Here is a 20409-nt window from a genome sequence, read left to right on the forward strand (position 1 = left end):
ACTCACCCATAATGAAGACGCTGAAGAAATCCATTAAACGATGATTTTGGTGATCCACACTCCCGAAAAGAATTGATGTCTGAGCGCGCTGTGTTCGCTTCAACGGTTAAAACAAGAGTGCACGGATAGAATGCAATTTTTGTCTCAGGTCCGACTCTTCCTAGGCCTAAACGTGGAAAACTAGACTACGGCAGGGGAGATGAAGAGCCGGAAACTGTTGATGGGACGAGTGGATGGAAACTATCTTTCCCAGGCTGGGATGCAAGCTAGGCAGTTCCCAACCCTGAGAAAGATCCTCACCTCGTCAATCGGTTGAAAAAATGCAAGCTTTCCGTAGCCTATGCTAGGCAGCCAGCAAATAAAATATTACGTTCTATTTTCACTAATTTCAATAACACTACTTTCAATTGCTTCCATTACATCAAGGAAAGTATTGCTTTCGGAAAAAAATTAAGGTACCCCAATTTCCAAATTTCTATACGTTTCAAGGTCCCCTGAGTCCAAAAAAGTGGTTTTTGGGTATTGGTCTGTATATGTGTGTGTATGTGTGTATTGGTATTGTGTGTATGTGTGTGTGTGTGTGTGTGTGTGTGTGTGTGTGTGTGTGGTGTGTGTGTGTGTGTGTGGTGTGTGTGTGTGTTGTGTGTGTGTGTGTGTGCATGAGTGTATGTGCGTCTGTGTACACGATATCTCATCTCCCAATTAACGGAATGACTTGAAATTTGGAACTTGAGGTCCTTACAGTATAAGGATCCGACACGAACAATTTCGATCAAATCCAATTCAAGATGGCGGCTAAAATGACGAAAATGTTGTCAAAAACAGGGATTTTCGCGATTTTCTCGAAAACGGCTGCAACGTTTTTGATTAAAATTATACCTAGAATAGCCATTGATAAGCTCCATCAACAGCCACAAATCCCATATCTGTAAAAATTTCAGGAGCACTGCACCATCTATGCAAAGTTTGATTTTAGATTCTCAATTATCAGGTTTCAGATACAATTTAAGCAAAAATTTTCTAGTGGAAAAGATTGAGAATCGAAATCTCTACAATTAATGCTTTGTAACATTTTCACCTAAAATTGAAAATAAGCTCAAAATTCGAGTAAATGTGACTATTCAATTGCAAACTGTTGTCAACTGTTGATTCTATTAAATAATTCACTATGGAGAGATAGCAGACCTCGTGTGTTTCGAGCGTTATTGTCCTGTCACCAGCTGGCTCAGATCTTTGAAAAGTAGTAGACTTGAGATGCGCGGGAACACTAGCTTCAGGTGATCAATTTTCATAACGGCGAGGAAAGTTGTGTGAGTGCGCCACACCAGATTTTCTTCTTATTTTCAGCATTTTTTTCAAGCGGCTGCAGATGACCGGTCCAGGATACACACAATGATCACTAGATCACTCATATTAATGCTCATGAGATGATGATCTAGTCAAGTAAAAGTCCATTATGTTCTGCTACAAGCACCAATTACCTTCTCAAGTGGAAGATACATGATTTGGTGAACTTGTGCAAAAACATATTGAACTATCAGACTTGATGTATTTAAAGGTGCGTCGTACAGATATACGCGCCGCGAACATGAGCAATTCACTTTTAATCAGCTGATTATATCAGTATTTCTACAGAAACGGTAAGATACAGGATATGAAAAGCATACAGATATGAAAAGCTTGGCATCAGCTGATTAAAAGTGAATTGCTCATGTTCGCGGTGCGTAAATCTGTAAGCACCTCAAGAGAATGCTGAGATACGAGGCTTATCGATAGATGATATAAGGCTATTATTATGGAAGTGAATGATGCATTGACAATACAAATCAGACAGCCAACGGAAGAAAACGTTGACTATAGAGAGGTCCAGATAGGTGATAACCATCAATGGTATGAGAAATATCTTTTAGGCGGAGTTGGGACTTTTCAGTCCTCTCTGCTACTAGACATTGAAATCTATATTTAATCTATCTATTCTACATGTCTCTGTACAGAATTAGGATCGTACAAAACTCTTACCACCACCCTGAAAAATCCAAAGTTGAGTCTCAAGTGGTGGAAGTCGAAGGGTTATACTCCCTTATATAACTAATATATTATATAAAAGCGAAATGGCACTCACTCACTGACTGACTGACTCACTCACTCACTCACTCACTCACTCACTCGCAGAACTAAAAATCTACCGGACCAAAAACGTTCAAATTTGGTAGGTATGTTCAGTTAGCCCTTTAGAGGCACACTAACAAATCTTTTGGCGATATTTTGACTCTGAGGGTGGTTTTTAAGGGTTTAAAGTTCGTCTTTTAGCATGTATATTATTCTTATTCCAATATCTTAAAATATTATAATTGAAATGTCCATAACATATGTTAATATAGAACTATAATCTAGAGAGAGTACCTCTTCGAAACAGTTGTTCTGGTAACTAAATTAAAAATTTTGTCAGATGGGCATTAAGTTGAGTTGACTTTGTTAGGTTGGCACCAAGTTGAAGATTGAAATGCATTTTACAGGACCTCCTAAATACCAATTTATCCAGTACCTCCTAAATACCTATTTAGGAGGTCCTGATTTATCGCGGAAAAATTGATTGGGTACTGCTACTTCAATCAGAGCTATTCCTGGGAATATTATATTACTATTAGCCGTCAGGCTCGCTTCGCTCGCCATATCCGTCTAGCCAGGCCCCCGACTGAATTGTCCAAGAATGAGATCAGCAGGCTCGCTTCACTCGCCTGCATTTTTCATTTGAGCATTTTTATCATATGTTAGGACGATCCAGTCGGCTAAACGGATATGGCGAGCGAAGCGAGCCTGACGGCTAGTATTATATATTATATTTGAGTGAACAGGGACATGTAGAATAGATACATTATTGGCTCTTGTGAATACAATATTCACATTAATTCTACATACTACATTCTACATACATCTTCAATTCACTGAGTGGAACTATATCATCTGGTTGACAGACTCTGGTCAGACTTTGACAAGCGAACAAGATACAGCGATGCAATCGATCATCAATCCGTACATGAGTTAATAGTTGTGACATGTCAAGTTACATTGTTGCTCACCAGAGTGCGCACAGTTCACACAGAGCGTCCGGAGAGCGTCCTCCGATCAAAACGCTCTACAAGTGCGGAATATTTGTTGGTGTCGATGATGATGATGAAGTGGGACTACGTCAAACTCCAATGCAATAGCGGTCGCGAGTTTATATCACAATCTACGCGCTACGCGTCACCGTTTCCCGGTATAAATCCACTCCTGATTCCTTTTTGTGTGCTCTGTACGTCGAACATTCATTTGTGTGTGTTGGAGTGAGAGTGTGTATTTATAGATTTGTGAAGCAAGAGAGAGCATACTGAACTATCGACATTAGAGCATGTAGGGATACACGTTATAAAGTCAGCACCTGATTATCTGGTAAAATTATTTAATCACTCTATAGGTGCGTTCAGATTTACGCGCCGCGAACATGAGCAATTCACTTTAAATCAGCTGATGCCAAGCTTTTTATATCTGTATCTTACCGTTTCTGTAAAAATACAGATATAGTCAGCTGATTAAAAGTGAATTGCTCATGTTCGCGGCGCGTATATCTGTACGCACCTTATAACATGAGTCTCACAATAGAATAGATTAAAATTAATTATTCTTCTGATTTCAAAACAAAATTTGAATTGTAAAAGGGTGTCTAGATATGTAAAGTACAGTAACACCCCTCACCTATCAACTCCATGCTTGCTGCCTAATGTGAGGTCCATGTTATGATGGCAGTGGAGAAAGATAGGAGAGCAGCGTGGCCTTGCCACCGCCTTCTATGAAGTATAGCTGATACCGGTATATCTGATATAAGATTTCCTTTTTATTCTTGTTTTAAAATAATTGACCGAGCGAAGTGAGGTCTAAGATTCAAGTCGACGGTTTGGCATTTCTCTTAATGTTTAAATGTTTATATGTTTTCATGTTGCGCATTTACGGCGAAACGCGGTAATAGATTTTCATGAAATTTGACATGTATGTTCCTTTTTTAATTGCGCGTCGACGTATATACAAGTTTTTTGGAAATTTTGCATTTCAAGGATAGTATAAAAGGAAAAAGGAACCTCCTTCATACGCCAATATTAGAGTAAAAATCAGACTATAGAATTATTCATCATAAATCAGCTGACAAGTGATTACACAGATGTGTGGAGAAGCCAGTCTATTGCTGTATTTCAATAAGGTCTATAGTTTTAATAAGGTACTCTTGTAGATGAGAATACTGCGTGAGGTCTACTGTTCACAGAACTACTAGTAAATTATATAATCATAGATAGAAGAAGAGTGTTGGCGATTCCTCGCCTCGCAACTGCCTTCTATAGAGTAAAGCTGATAACAGTATATCTGATAGAATATTAACAGTCCAATCATGTTTAAAATGCTGGATTATATGATTATAAATAGAAGCACAGTGTTATCAATTCTTTGCCTTGCCACTGCCTTCTATAAAAAGTAGCTGATATCGTGACTGATATTGATACTTGTCCATTCTTGTTTAAAATAATGGATTATACGATTAAAGAAAGGAGAATTTACATTCCCGATTCTCTTCATTGCCGATAGGAGAATTTACATGGTCTCTGTCTTCTATAGAGGATAGCTGATACCAGTATATCAACTGTTATTAATAATATTAACTGTTCATTCTTGTTTAGAATAATAACTCATATTTCATTCGTCAATAAAATATATTTGTTGAAGATTGAATAATCAATTTCCATAATTGAGATAAGGTATTTTGTTGATTCAATTTCCACACTTCTAAGGAACCATCTGGCAACGTTGTGAAGCTGAAAAGAATAGCAGTATCTGCTTTGTCGAATGATAGACAAGGAAAGCAGCACCAATGTTGTTCAAATACTGCCATTAAGAGGTGGACCTCACTATGGAAACGCCAAACGTATATAACAGCGCTGCTGATTTTCTGCCTTGCCACTACCTTCTATAGAGGATAGCTGATATCGGTATATCTGATGTAATATTAACTGGTCATTCTTGTTTAAAATAATGAATCATATTTCATTTGTAAAGTAAATATATTTTTGTGATAGTCATTCAATCTCAGCTAATTTACATCCATGAAATCAAGCCGGTAAACAGCTGATTGTAGAACAAATAAACATATGATTCTCATTACTGCATACTATACTGTAATGAAATCATATGTTTTCTTTACAGTCTAACATGTTCCCTAGTCCCGAATTAGGAACAGAAAAACTGGTACAAAAACCGCCTTTTAGCGCTCCATGTGGAAGTTTTGTCAACTACAATCAAGAGATTCCTGATTCGAAACTTGTAAACTGAATTATGTTTTCTGTTTCTAAAATAATCTTTTCTAGATTACTATGACAAAAAATAGTGTAAGTTACTTGGAAGTGAATGTATTTTGCAGTGCTCGGATGTAATTCTAGTTGAGGCTAACGCCTCGACTATAGTGAGGTCCACGTTATAATGGCAGTGAAGGAAGATACGAGAACAACGTTGACAAATTGACTCCATTTTGCCACTGAGTGTACACAGCTGTTATTCAATTCAACAACCCATTAAATTTGATCTGATATTAATTTCAATTCCTTTGATTAAATTATAAATTTCATGTCAAATTAATAAATTTCATCAATAAAATCTATTTTTTCATAATTTGATTCTAAACTCTGCTTTTATACCTGAGATCAGATTTACAAGCCTGAAATGGCGGCTAATTTGAAAAGCTGTGATACACCAATCTGAACTTCAAAACAACAGCAATTAAGTTTTTAGCTAGGTATTCTATTCCAATTTCTTTAAAAAATAATATAAAAATAGAAATTTTATCTATAATAAGATAATTTCAATGGGAATAATGATGAAATGACCTTTCAATATTATTTAGACCGGTACCAGTGTAGGCCTAACCTATTCCGGTAAACTGAAGTCTAGGATGGTCTCAAAGTTATTAACTTTTAAAATTGCATTTTAAGTATAATTTGTGTTTCTCATATGGTAATATCTAAAAATAATTTCATTTATTCAAAAATACATCATATTTTTCATCAATCATACGACTCCTCTACTTTATAATTTTGTTATAAATCAAAATAAAACATGGCGGCTGAGTTTTGTTTGTCTACTTCTATACAGTCACTGTCAAAAGTGAAATAAAATATTTCTGGCAAACTGACAACATTGCAAAGCTAGAGAGAGATAGTGCTATCTGTTTTGTTGCATGTTAGACAAGGATAACAACACTATTATCAATCATACACTGCCATTATAACATGGACCTCACTATAGAATCATTACTGTCGCCTACAAATGGCCCCTTCCCGTCCTTGTGACTTAAGTACTGTTTTGAATTATTGAACAATACAATTTTTCCATAATTGGGATTAATTTTTTGTTGAATAATTATATTCCCATACTTGGGAACTGGCAACGTTGCAAAGCTAGAAAAGTATAGCGCCATCTGCTTTGTCGAATGATAGACAAGGATAGCAGCACCAAAATGTTGTTCAAATACTGCCGTTATAAGGTGGACCTCACCATAGAAACGCCGAACGCAGTACGCTAAGCTCCATCCACGCATCATTTCCATAAAAACCAGAAACATACTTTCGCCTTCCAACCGGACTCCCCAAAGCACAGGCTCCATCAGCATGGGATGAGTTTCTTCCATTAACAATGATGGATTTTGCCGTAGGATCCAGTGCTATATTTCGGGCTAATGCACGGTGCGTTTGAATGTTTCTGAGAGCTAGATTTACTTCAATAAGCTCAATACTGTTTGCTAGATGGTGTTGGCCAGAGCCGCAGTACACTAGTTTGAATTTTGGTTGGTTTTCCACAGTCAGTCTATGTTAGACTGATCATTTTTATATTCACGATATTGAGTGCTCAAGATAGTATGGGTATTTATGTATCATCGCTAAAACCTGCGCCATAAAAACCATCGTAAGTTTAACTCTACGTCCCATACTGATGGAACCTGTGCATTGCGGAGTCCAGTTGGAAGAGTCAGCTGTACTTTTAGATCTTTGAATAGTAGACTTGAGATGCGCGTGAACACTAGCGTCAGGTGTTAAATTTTCATAACGGTAAGGAAAGTAGTGTAAGTGCGCCACACCAAATTTTTTCGGTTCATGATTCAAATCTCTCTAATAAATTTCTCTATTTTAAAAATAATTATTATTTTGGTATTTGTAACATCCAAATTTAAAATAATGGTTTGTATAAGTATTTTTGGACAGAAAATTTTGTGGAAATCTTGAAGACATAACTCAATTGGACTTTTAATGTTGCCTAAACTTGGGAGAGAAATAGTACAAGGTATTCTTAGTTCTTCTCTCCCGATCTGTGCTTCATTGTAAAAAAGAATAAATAAATAAAATAAATGTTCACATTGAAACCAAGCTGGTATGTGTGAAAATTAAATAAGATAATCTATAATATAATGAAGGAAATGATTGGCTTATACAGGTACGGGATAGGAAATTCACGAATGACCACCCATCATCACGTCTGAACTACTCGATTGATTAACTTGAAATTTTGTATATAAATCTTCAATCTACCGAGGATGGTTATAGGCCTATTCTAATACTTCAAGATTTCATCACGTCAAGTTTCCAATTGGACCCTTGCGGAGCACGGGTTACCTGCTCTTAAGATATTATAAACCCATCTAGCAGACTCAGTTTACGTCATGTCACGGCGCGTCGTTTGTAAATATGCTACAAGTCTTTAAGATATTCTCCATAAAAACTCCAAAATGACTAGTTCTCGAATTGGTAGGAATAGGTTGATAGAATAGAATGACTGTCTTTATTTTTTCGACCTAGGAGGGTGAAGTTAGGGCGCAGTCGGCCCTCTCTTAAACTTTACCCTCAAGATAATGGATAATACCTCATTATCATGGATAAATCTGAACTCTATTGACCGAGCGAAGTCTAAGATTCAAGTCGACGGTTTGGCATTTCTCTTAATGTTTAAATGTTTACATATTTATATGTTATTATGTTGCGCATTTACGGCGAAACACGGTAATAGATTTTCATGAAATTTGACTGGTATGTTCCTTTTTGAATTGCGCGTCAACGTAGGCCTATATACAAGGTTTTTGGAAATTTTGCATATCAAGGATAATATAAAAGGAAAAAGGAGCCTCCTCCATAAGCCAACATTGGAGTAAAAATCAAACTATAGAATTATTCATCATAAATCAGCTGACAAGTGATTACACAGATGTGTGGAGAAGCCTGTCTATTGCTGTATTTCCATAAGGTCTATACCTAGTTTCAATCAGGTACTTGTGGATGAGAATACTCCGTGAGGTCTACTGTTCACAGAACTACTAGTAGATGATAGACAGAAACCCCATTGTCATGGATCAATCCGAACTTTATCAATATTTTTGTAAATAAAATAACTACTGTAACACACCACATGAAGAAGAAATTGGGAATAAATAAAAATTTTACATGAATCTTCACCCGCAGCTCTGTCATGTACTGCGGTGAAGTATCACACATATATGAAGGAGCATCTATCATTTTATGATTTCAGCACAGATATCGTAAATAGCACGGTGAACAGTTAAGACTGTCTTTATAAATAACGAAATGAAATCTCAATGATTACAATTTTGAAGATTCATCCTTTAATGCCATGAGTGTCATGAAAATTTGTTAATTTGAAGTTCTCAGTAGATTATACAAGATGAGGTGATCAATCCACACGTTTTTACATAACATCATGTAGCCTATAATACTCTGAGTGTGATTATAGCTGAATAGTAGCTATAATATCTATAGAGACATTTTTCTCATGTGTTGAGTGTTGAGCGAATTGATTTATACTGTATTGTACACGACCCTTCTCACACACAGACTCGTTCTAGATGAGGAGTACTAATCTTTCAAATTACTGTAGAGTTAACATTCCAAATGTTTGTAACATGTTGCTTTTTGAGAATAAAAACGTTCCCATTCATTTGTTCAAAATTATTCATTCATTCATTTATCTCTTGTAGGTACATAATATCACAATCTATATAATAAAAGCGAAATGGCACTTACTGACTGACTGACTGACTCACTCACTCACTCGCAGAACTAAAAATCTACCGGACCAAATTTGGTAGGTATGTTCAGTTGGCCCTTTAGGCACACTAAGAACGGATTTGGAAAAATTTCCAAAGATACGCCCAAAATCTGCATTTTTTCAGCGTTTTTTGTGCTTTCTCAGCTTCATCGAGAACAAATGAACAGAATTTTTTCAAATTTGGAATTTAGTACAGAAGCTAGGGTGTAATAATGTTGTGTTAGAAGGAATTTGAAATAACGCCAAAGATACGCCCAAAATTAGCGGATTTTTGCGTTTTCTCAGTTCTTTCATCAAGTAATAAACAGGAAATGTTCAAATTTGGTAGAGAGGTCAAGCTGGGGTCTAAAAATTTTGTGATGTGATGACTTTAATATTTCATAAAAGATACGCCCAAAATCATCGTTTTCCCAACATTTTTCTCAGCTCTTCTGCGTTTTCTCAGTACTTTGACTTTCTGATGGAATGAACCATGCTCAAATGAAGAATGCAGGCAAGCGAAGCGAGCCCGCTGATCTCATTTTTGGACGATCCAGTCGGAGGTAGTGGGCGGAGCCCCCTGGCTAGACGGATATGGTGAGCGAAGTGAGTCTGACGGCTAGTCATAATATAATTTTGACATTGAAGGAAAAACTAGGCTGAGCCTGTACTATTTCTCTCCAAAAATTTTGATAAAAAGTTAATGTTGTCCAAAGTTTGAGATTATGATATCACACTGACTTCAATCTTCGATTGAATCAAATACAGTGTTTCTAGCAGTGACTTTATTTCCCACCTTGAGCTATTTATATGAAGAATGAGAAAGACAGAAACGTTTTCAAACAAAATCAATGAAAAAATTTCTATGAAGTGGATTCATGAGAATTAGGGATTACACATTTCCATTATATTTCCAATTAGGATATCAATTATTCCAGATGCAGTTTGTTGAATTGAGAATCTCGAGCGATTCGTCCAGCTCTCCAAACAAAGCCGCATTTGATAATAATATTGTGAAATAATAATTTATGAATGAGCTGTTATAGGCCTACACGTCAGTAGCATGGCAAATGTGCACTCTACCCCGGATCCAGTTATCTGGTTGGATTGCGGTAATCATTCATCATGTAGCGCTCTGCTGTTATCCAACACACGCACTATAGTGAGGTCTACGTTATAATGGGAGTATTCGATTAACATTGGATTTGCTATCCTTGTTTATCATCCGGAAAAGCAGATAGCGCTATCCTCTCCAAGCTCCGAAACTCTTGCAGATCGTTTATGAACAATGTAGGAATATTGCACAAAATTCAAACTGGAATTAAAAGTTACTGGAACAAGATATGGTAGAATTTCACATTTGCAATCATAGACCATGTCTATAAGAATGCAGTGACATGTGTGCCAACCGTAAAAATTGAATACAAAATTTCCCATCATTAAAAATGTAAAGCCTTGCAGCTGTGTCCACATGGACACAGTGGGCAGTTAAGGGCCCAACAACAACATGATTATTGTTTCTATTGGAAAAAGGTTATAAAATATGATTCATTTGAAGAGCTCAGAACATTGAAACGACAGTAGAAATAGTTTAAAGTAAAATATTCATGAATCCAATAATATGCAAGATCACGAAGTGTATCTACTGATACCTATCACAGTAATACATCAAGCTAATCAGAAAATTAATTCTTGATCTTTTGCAAAGGTATCAAGTAGTAGAAAAATTTTACCACACACTGATGGAGATTGAGATAAGATCAATATTAACATCAATTGGAACAGTTTCTACGTGATTCTTGATAAAATATATGTTAGGATACATGTTCAACATTCTTTAAATGTCACATTGATATTTTTTCACTCATGTTTCTTCTGCAGAATATATTCTTGAAAGTATAATCTGTTAGGCCCACAAAGGAGATACAACCAGGTTTGTTCGAAATATAGAGAATCAAAATCCTATTATATTAAGTGAGCAATTTCTGTATATAAATATATGTATTTATATGGTTATGTGGTTATATGGGTATATATTTATGTTCAACGGATCTCGAAAACGGCTCTAACGATTTTCACGAAAATTGGAACAAATTAGGTTTATGATATGAATATTCGATTGCATTGGGTCTCAACCCTTGGATAACTCGCTGAAGGACATTAAAAGGATAAATACGTCATGGAAAAACAGCTGGAAATTTTGTCGTCTGTCGATACCGTAATGGAAGAGAGTGAACGAGTGCATGTGTGTGGGATCATCCAGCTGATCTCACGAGAAGAAAAATTTAGTAAGAGAAACTTATTTCCGTTTATTTCTCTTTTTTTAGAAAACATGTTCACTTCAGAAAGTCCAAAATAGTAACTAGATGCTGTTAGTGATACATAGTATATTAACAAATATTGTAGCAAACATAGTATATCATTCTAAATCAAATTCAGAGTATATCTATTTGTAATTTATGATGTGTTTGTTTTTTGAAGTGTGAATAAATTGTTATTTTGATGAATGATAGTAGCTTAACCTATACTTTGATTTGGACTGTAGTATAAATTTGAAAAGGCACAGTTTTGGGCATGAGCCTGTTGTGCCTCCTTATACAACTGTAAAAATAGTTGTACGACTGAGAAAATGAATAAATGAATATTAACTATAAATCCAATCTTTCGTTACAAATTCTCTATGCTTTCACACTCCAGAGCAAAGCTCGGTCCCCCGATATTTGTTATTAATTTATGAGAATGATCCAAGCTTAGTTGTGCTTTCCAATCTATTTTCAAATGAACTGGGACATTTTATCACATTAATCAATTCCTTTACTCCTGAGTTCAAATATAAAGTATTTTTAGATTCAAGTGCATTTTTAAAAATTAAAAATGCAACACGATCCAATGTGACTTACTTTCGCTCGATTCCCAGACATTTCAGTTACGTATTGGTACCGTAAATATATTATTAACACAAGATCTAATTGGGTTGTTTATACTAGCTATTAGAACTCATAGGAGAAATATATGTCGACCGTCACGGATACGTTCACTGATACTGATATGTGATTACTCAGCTTTATCCGAACGTGACTCTCACAGGAATGCTGAGGATTATTTTTCTTTATCAGACTTGCTCGTTGCCCGTTGCTTGAGTCATGAGAAACTCAGCTCTATCCGCCATATTTTCGTTCATTGTGAAACTAGAACCTTAGATAAACAATCTGAACAGATTGTTTAAACAATACACAATCTGAATAGATTGTTTGTACAATAAACAATCTGAATAGATATTCAGCATTCTATGCCGGAATCAGTGAGTATAGAATTTAGGATAGAATTACATTCTATATTCACTGGCTAGAACTGGATGTAATGTGGAGTCTATGATCTTGAGCTATACTAATTTCAATATCAAAACTTGGAACAACTATTTGTTGAGAAAATACTTGTTCATCGTCAAAAGTAACGTTCTTAATCAGAGTTTAATTCATTTCGTGAGCAAACTTTTCCGACGTACTTTACTTAAATTTATAATCAAATTTATGTGTCTGAAACTGAATTGAGTTTGGTAGTCATGAGCTATGATACTATGATAAGTATAACTGTTATAACTATAATATAAATATTGAAGTCGAGTAAAAAATCATTTGAATACGTCCATAAACTGATATTGATAGCTTACAATGTTCAATTCAATAATGGAAAACTCAGATAATTAACCATTTTGGATGAAACAACCCTCATTTCCAAGTCCACAAATGAGTAGACATTATAATTATACTATAAAAATATAGTGTAAACCTATGATAGTTTACTAAGAAGTTATTCATTTTTCAATCGTGAGAAAGTTTTCCAAATCTGCACTGTAGAGCGTAGGCCTACAATATTTTACTAAAAAATTATCAAAGTTATTAATCCATCAGTCATGTGGAAGGTTTTCAAATCTTCAACCGATTCTCAGCTACGATTTCAATGTCCATGCAACATCTTAGTCTTTAGCAAATTGATCAGTCTTTCAAATTTTGTAAAGTCATTGTTTATTATTGATTCACCACCGTAGCTAAAACATAATTTGAGTGTCATATCTATGCATGCATAATGCCTTGCTACTAATATTATCATGTACACAGTATTCATCTAATCAGTTCCAAGGTGAAAGAAAAGCAATGGCTTGAAGTATTGATATACGTATTAGTGCTATACAAGGTCACTAGGCTATAAAACTATTTGTAATCAAACAACGAAAGAAATGAACTTTTTGATTGCCAAACTAGCATGGCAATGAAATTGAATCTGAGAGTGAATTAATCAATCATACAACGACGATTCGTGTAAATAAATTAGGGAGGTTAGAATATTCATGTATTTCAATGCTACTTTGTAAAATAATAAATAAATAAATAAATTTCATCTTCTTAGTTCGAAACAGGTGAACTTCGTTTTTGTACTCCGTTTTTGATTAACTGATACTTACTCAACAGTAGAATTGAGGGAGTTCACATATTATTTAAAGCATAGTGATAATTATGTTCACTATGCTAATAGTTTGACAAATCCTTATGATTGATGGATTCTATTTGACTTCAGATACTATTTTTGATTTGAAAAAGATTTATTTGATGATTAATCGTCGATACGGTTGAAAAAAATAAATAGAAAAGAGCATATTTTCATCGAGTTTGAAAGATATTTCAAGACTTTCATCTCAAGACTTGAAATTTCAACATAATAATAATTATTGTATGTGCATCGACTGTTCATGGCTTGAATTATTATGATGGAGCCTCTTAAATATTGGAGTATATATTTCTCCTGCATTAGCATTCCTTAGTAAAGAATTTTGATATGTACTGTAGATACAAAATTTTTAGATCTTCAATTGAGTTTATCAAAAATATTTCATACACGTAATATTTCATACACATCAAATATTTCATGAGTAAGAATATAAATCTGAGTACCCTTTTGAATTATTTTGTCAGACATTTTTTCGGCTACTAAATTAATGCAAGTCTTGATTTGAAAATGGCATTAGTAGCCGAAACATGTCGTGACAAAATAATTGGAAAGGGTACTCAGATTTATATTTTTATTCATATTAAAAGTAGCCCCAAAGAAAAAATACATTTTATGAGAACTGCCATCAAGTCACCCCGAATTGTAAGCGTGTAAATATCTTATGAAGTTGTATGAAGCTTGCATTTGAATACATGTGAAATTGTATTTTGTAAATGCAATATTTCTGTGTATAGGTACAATTCTATAATCGAAAACAATTCTTTCACCTTGAAACCTTAAAAAAAAACATGCAAAATTCACAACCTTACAGTAAAGTCTCCATCCTCAACCATTCAAGAGCTTATTAAGGAGAGTGATAAAAATTATCGATTATCTACAATGAAAATAAAAAAATATTACGACAGTGAAGCAAAAGAGTGTTGTGCGATTACGTGCCTTATATACTTCGCTCAAGGAAGGTAAGTGATTTGATTGGAGTCTGACATGACAGGATTTTGATTGTGAGGGATGAATGGATTTCTGGTTAGAAGCGGGAGAATCAGTCAGTCTCTCTGAGATATATTCCCTACTGCCCAACGAATTTTGGAATTTGACAATGATTGTCATCATTCAACATAATAATTATGTATTCTTATCTGCTATCGATATTCAAGCTATGACATAATTATCTAATCTTGAAAAGTAGTTCTTGTTATATCAAATCAAATCAAGTTCTATTGTTCACATCGGTGAATACACATTAAATAATCATAATAGGCTATGAAAAGCTTGAAGAACAGCAAAATACAAAATCAAAATATTCCAGAAAAATGTAAATATAATATGAAAGTCTTAACTTCGTTAAACTCTTGAACTTGTTCAAGAAGGCTTTTTTATTTGAGATTAGTTTGAAACCTATGAATGGGGTCCTCCAAGCCCTTGGGTTTTAAAGTTCAATGGATAAATAATGCGTTCTCATTCTTTGGTAATTCTCTTATTAAGAAACGAGCCTTCTCCTATTGCACATATAGTATAGAATTGATTTCAATGAGAAATGGACGTTATGTTGAACGAATGTTACTCACTGCAAACTTTTGAGTACATTATATATTGTCACACTACATGAATAATTCCAATGCATTGAATTTGAATGATAAATTCTAAGGCCGATCACTAGCAACACTTGAAATATGTTCAACATGTCTGAACAGACATACTGTATCGTGTAGTCAGCGAAAGGCTTTATACTGAGAACAACTGTTTGGCAGTAGCTTCTAACATGAAATGAATAACCAATAACAATAAATAAACAACTGGAATATGGCAATTTTTAATTATACAAAAATAATTCAACCTGAAATAAGGCAATGGATAAAAAATATGCACAAAATTGAAGACACAAAACCTAACCTCAAAAAATATTGTCAAGAGCATATTGTCCTTGATAAGTGAACCTTGTAAATGGAGAAGAAAATTTTTTTCTTCAACAGACTTTAATATAATAAATAATCTATTGTTTGAGGACAACTATCGGAGAAATAGAAACTCAACGTACTTACAGCTCACAGAGAAGCAAGAGTCCTCCAGCTTAAACATTGTCAAACATGTTTTCAGGTAGATAGATGAACATTGAATAAATCGGTCTTAATTATCCTTATTTTCAATCACATGACTGCAACAAAAACTTCCAATGAATGCTTTATTCAATAATCTAGAGATTAATCAACAGAAGCCAGCCACTAATGCAGTTTATCAGACACGATTCACAGTAGTAAACTCCTGGTTATACTGCAAACTGGTTATACAGTACTATAAGAATGGATAGAATATATAGCTCAACATTTTTTGGTTTAACTAAGATCTCTTAATAGAATCTACCAGTGATTTTTCGAATGGTAATTGACGTTTATTTTATATCCTTCCCTAGATTGAGATTGGATAGAATTTGGACAGATAGATTAATTTCATTGATTGATTGATTGATTTGCTGCCTTCATTGAAAAATCTCAAGATAGATTCTTTCCCCAATTTGAGGCTGGTACAGTGCATCTTCTATGGCTTCAAGTGACTACCATAATTAGTGACATATTTGCGGCTTATTTTATTAATGGAGGCTGAAATGCTCTTCTCAAAGAGCGAAAATGTTGCTTCATTATCTGCTCAGTGAATTATCTGCTCGCAATGTGGATGTTACTTCTAGATCGTTTCTAGTCCTATTTTAATGCTTCTGACTTTATGATTCCAATGAAGACCTCTCCAATATACTGTATACGACATTCCAAATACAATGGATCTTTCAATGATAGACTAGACTCTAGAGCTGAGTGTAAAGAGTAATGTTTCTGCGGAAATAAATTTTTTCGAATAATGTGAATGTCAATCTGATGATAAACCTTAATAATTTATATATTTATTCATTCATTTATTTTCACATCCAATTCAGATAGAAACAACATTGCTCGAAACTGCTTCAAACCTCCATTTGGAATACACAGTCGAAGTTTATAGAATGTTTATTCAACTCTGTTAGGACATTGAACACATTTCTCAAACTGTTCCATTCCTGCCGGAATTATACTAAGATTCTAGAGATGATCTTGATTTGTATTGCTTGATTTTATTGATGATTTGATTTGTATTGATGATCTTGATTTGTATTTGTAATTAACATGTATATATTTGAATAAACTTCTCCGGTCGAGTTGTACCCTCGACCAGAGAAATTATTATCATTATTCACATTTCCTACCATACTTTATTTGAATTATTTTTGGAACAGTTTCTAACCTTCAATAAGAAAGGTTATTTTCATTTTCAAACTATCTAATTCAAAATAAATCAAATGAAGAAACTGTCCAATGCTTGGTCGACATCTCTGTAAATACATTCCATGTATTTTTTATATTCTTTTGTTTTAAATTTATTCATTTAGTGTCCCAAATAAGTAATATACCTTTGGGCCTTATTTTCCTGAAGGGTAATATGGTTATTTTGTAAATTTCTCATGTTATGTAAACTTATGGGATGAAAAAGAAGTTTCAAAATCGATTCAAATCTACTAATGTGGACTGTTTCTGATTGGTTTCAGGAGAATTGAAAGGATAATGCGATTTATAATTATATTTGTAATACTATAAGTAATATTGTGCTTTGAAATTATATTCTTTATCTCAGGTGCTGTTCAAATAATTCACAGTGAAGTTAATCGATCATTGTTCTAGAAAAAACAAAACCGACTCATATACTTGTGTGGATCGGTGCTTTTGTGCTTTCTAAAATAAGTAATAATTTTGAGTGCCCTGTGCTCACTATTTTTCGTGCTGCGGAAAGGTGCGAGAGGTGCAAGAAGTGTGTGAGTGAGAAGATAGAAGAGTAGTGAGAGAGAGTGAGAGAGATAGAGGATAGAGAAGTCGAGAATAGACAGAGAGGAAGCGAAGTGTATAAAGTCATGGTACACACCCTTGCTGGAGCCAGATCCGCACTCACCCGATAGCCACCCAGATTGTTCACCACGCAAGTGAAAATGGCGTCCCTGCCTTGAGCAATGGTCACGTTCTCCAGAGGGTACAGGAAGTCTGGCTCAAAACCGTTTGCTGCAACAGAAAAATTGAATAATCTTTCAAAAACTTATCTTGAAGAAATAATCATCATGTTTCTGACAACTTCACCTCCCTCCACTTTGTCGAATGGTAGACAAGGATAGCAACACAAATTTCAATCAAATTCTGCAATTATAACGCGGATCTCATATGGATTTCTACCAACTTTGCATCCCTCTCATCACAATATCCGCGTATTTCATCTCCTATCCTTCTTCTTCTTCTATATGCCGGCTTCACGACGGAGATTGGCGATCATCAATGCAATTTGGATTCTATTGACTGCCGCTCGGAACAGAGATGTTGAGTCAATGTTGAACCACTCTCTCAGGTTCTTCAACCAGGATGTATTCCTTCTTCCAGGCCGACGTCTTCCTTCAATCTTGCCCTCCATGATCAACTGGAGGAATCTGTACTTTTCATTGCGCATCACATGTCCAAAATACTGAAGCTTCTGACTCCTATCCTTGCTCCAAATTATTGTGAAACTTTTCAGTTAATATAATTTATAATGTTATTCCACTCTTAATTTTTCTCACGCCAGAACGTAAGTTGAATTTTGTTTTTTAGAGACATGAATGAAGGTATCTGAATCTGAATCTGAATCCTTTTGGGTTGAGTGGAAGGAGCTCTTATTAACTAAACCTACCCACAACACTTTAAACAGGTGCGTACAGATATACGCGCCGCAAACTTGAGCAATTCACTTTTAATCAGCTAATTATATCTGTATTTTTACAGAAACGGTAAGATACAGATATAAGAGCTTGGCATCAGCTGATTAGAAGTGAATTGCTCATATTCACGGCGCGTAAATCTGTACGCACCTTAATGTTTTAAGTGTTAAACGACATACATCTAATCTACATCTGTCACTGTTGTAAAGTCAAAATTAAACACTCTTTTATTGAACTCCATTAATTCATTTAATACATTTCGAAGAACATAACCAACTTGAAATAACTTTTATTCTTGACACGCGTTCAACAATCACATATTTACAGTTTACACAGACAAAATATATCAACAGTCGATAACATAGATTGATATGAATGTGCATATCGATCCTGTTCTCTGATGCGATACTCGATATTCAACTGTCACTCAAAGACGCACTCAAAGACGCATCCTTCAAAGAATTTCAAAGACGCAAATTATTATGCTTTGTGCGTCAAAGTACCCCTCTTTCACCTTCCATGAGAAGAAATATCAACTGGTTATAGGAAAATGAAATAACAATTTCATTAGATGTAAAGCTTTTTCCTGTTGTAGTATCATCGTCAGTGTTCATTGATGTAGCATTTTCAGATTAGAGCTGACAAACTTATCAACTAATTTTGATAAAATACGTGGAATACACAGGAAAGGTTATTCTAGTGACTGTGATTTTTTTCTAGTGAACGTAAAGTTTCCCTAGTGAATTAATTTCCCCAGTGAATGGAAAAATTTCATTCTAACATTCTTAGTGGTAAGCCTGCATGGGAAACTCTCAAGAAATATGGTTCATTGATTGAATAAAAAGATTGCCTATAATTTTTCTATCGTTTCATGACAATGCAGAACCAATAGCATACCATAAACAGTTTTCCCAGGACTCATTCTAACATTCTGAAGATGAAGACTGGGAAGGAAACTCTTGAAAATGCGGTTCATTAACTGAATGACAAGATTCCCGAACATCGATATTATCCGTCCTATCAGTGTTTGCTATCTCTTCGTAAATTTGCAGAACCTAGCAAACCATATCATTGAATGAACTAATTAAACAAGAAAACTATGACCATATTCATAGCAAAGCCAGTAAACTTCTAAACTTTTCTCTAGAATCTGTTACTGCTCCCTAGGTCCAACGGCATAGGCGTCGTAGCAACAATGATTCATGCAAATCGGAAAATTGATGTAATGCGAAAAAGGGTGCTCCAAGATCTCCTTCCCCCATAGCAGTTCGATTTGGGGTGAACCGATTCGGGAGGCAGTTACGGCCCAGACACAACCGCAAACCAATTTCCAAAACCAACCTGCTTCTCACACTTGATGCCACAAACATTCGAGTCTACTCTCTCACTCATTCTCTCTCCAACATCTTCTCTCCCACTCACTTTTTCTCATTCCCACAATCTTCCTTTCACTCACTCTTCCTTGTAAAGCCATCTTTTCTTCCTTTCACTGGTTCTCCAAGACCACACCGCGGTATGTTGTATGCTCCCTGCAGTTCTCAAACTATCTTGTAATAATTCCTCATGCTGATTCCTCCACTCTATTCTCACTGATATCTCTCCTAACTTCTGATTTGAATTTGGCGCATTAGGCCTACTTGGCTTAGTTTAAATTTTCATTTTTGCTTCATTTCAATCCATTTTTGTTCAAATCTCTCACTAAACTTCCAAGAATTTTCATTTTTATACTCTATTATTGAGTCATAGGTGTGTTAAATGATTAATTTAATAAGTAAATAACAAATATCATGCATCAAATTTCGAATTCATTTTCATCAAATTGAAGACAATGCAATAGATGAATACAATGAATGATTCATGAATGATAGATGAGGAATAGAATACACAGAGAATTCCAATTAACATACGAACTCTTGATCTAAAAATAACACGTTTCCAATCTTACAATGCCAGACAAATCTAGGTTTGTGCGTTGGAATACATTTTACCACACTGGGGCTTATAATAAACCTTATGCATCATTGTCGGTTTAGCAAGAA

General features: G+C 34.9%; 1 protein-coding gene across 5 annotated transcripts in view; it reads right to left on the reverse strand.

Annotated features, from left to right (window-relative positions):
* Positions 1-20409, reverse strand: part of LOC111053516 (lachesin) — a 338283-nt gene that overhangs the window by 98198 nt on the left and 219676 nt on the right. For 3 of the 5 annotated variants that reach the window (XM_039420756.1, XM_039420759.1, XM_039420760.1), the window contains one exon: positions 17554-17687. In XM_039420756.1, the coding sequence (XP_039276690.1) occupies positions 17554-17687 (134 nt within the window). The remainder of the gene's footprint in view (positions 1-17553; positions 17688-20409) is intronic. The other 2 variants (XM_039420758.1, XM_039420761.1) reach the window with 1 other exon arrangement.

The sequence above is a fragment of the Nilaparvata lugens genome, chromosome 2 (genome assembly GCF_014356525.2).
Source record: "Nilaparvata lugens isolate BPH chromosome 2, ASM1435652v1, whole genome shotgun sequence".
Classification (NCBI taxonomy): Eukaryota; Metazoa; Arthropoda; class Insecta; order Hemiptera; family Delphacidae; genus Nilaparvata; species Nilaparvata lugens.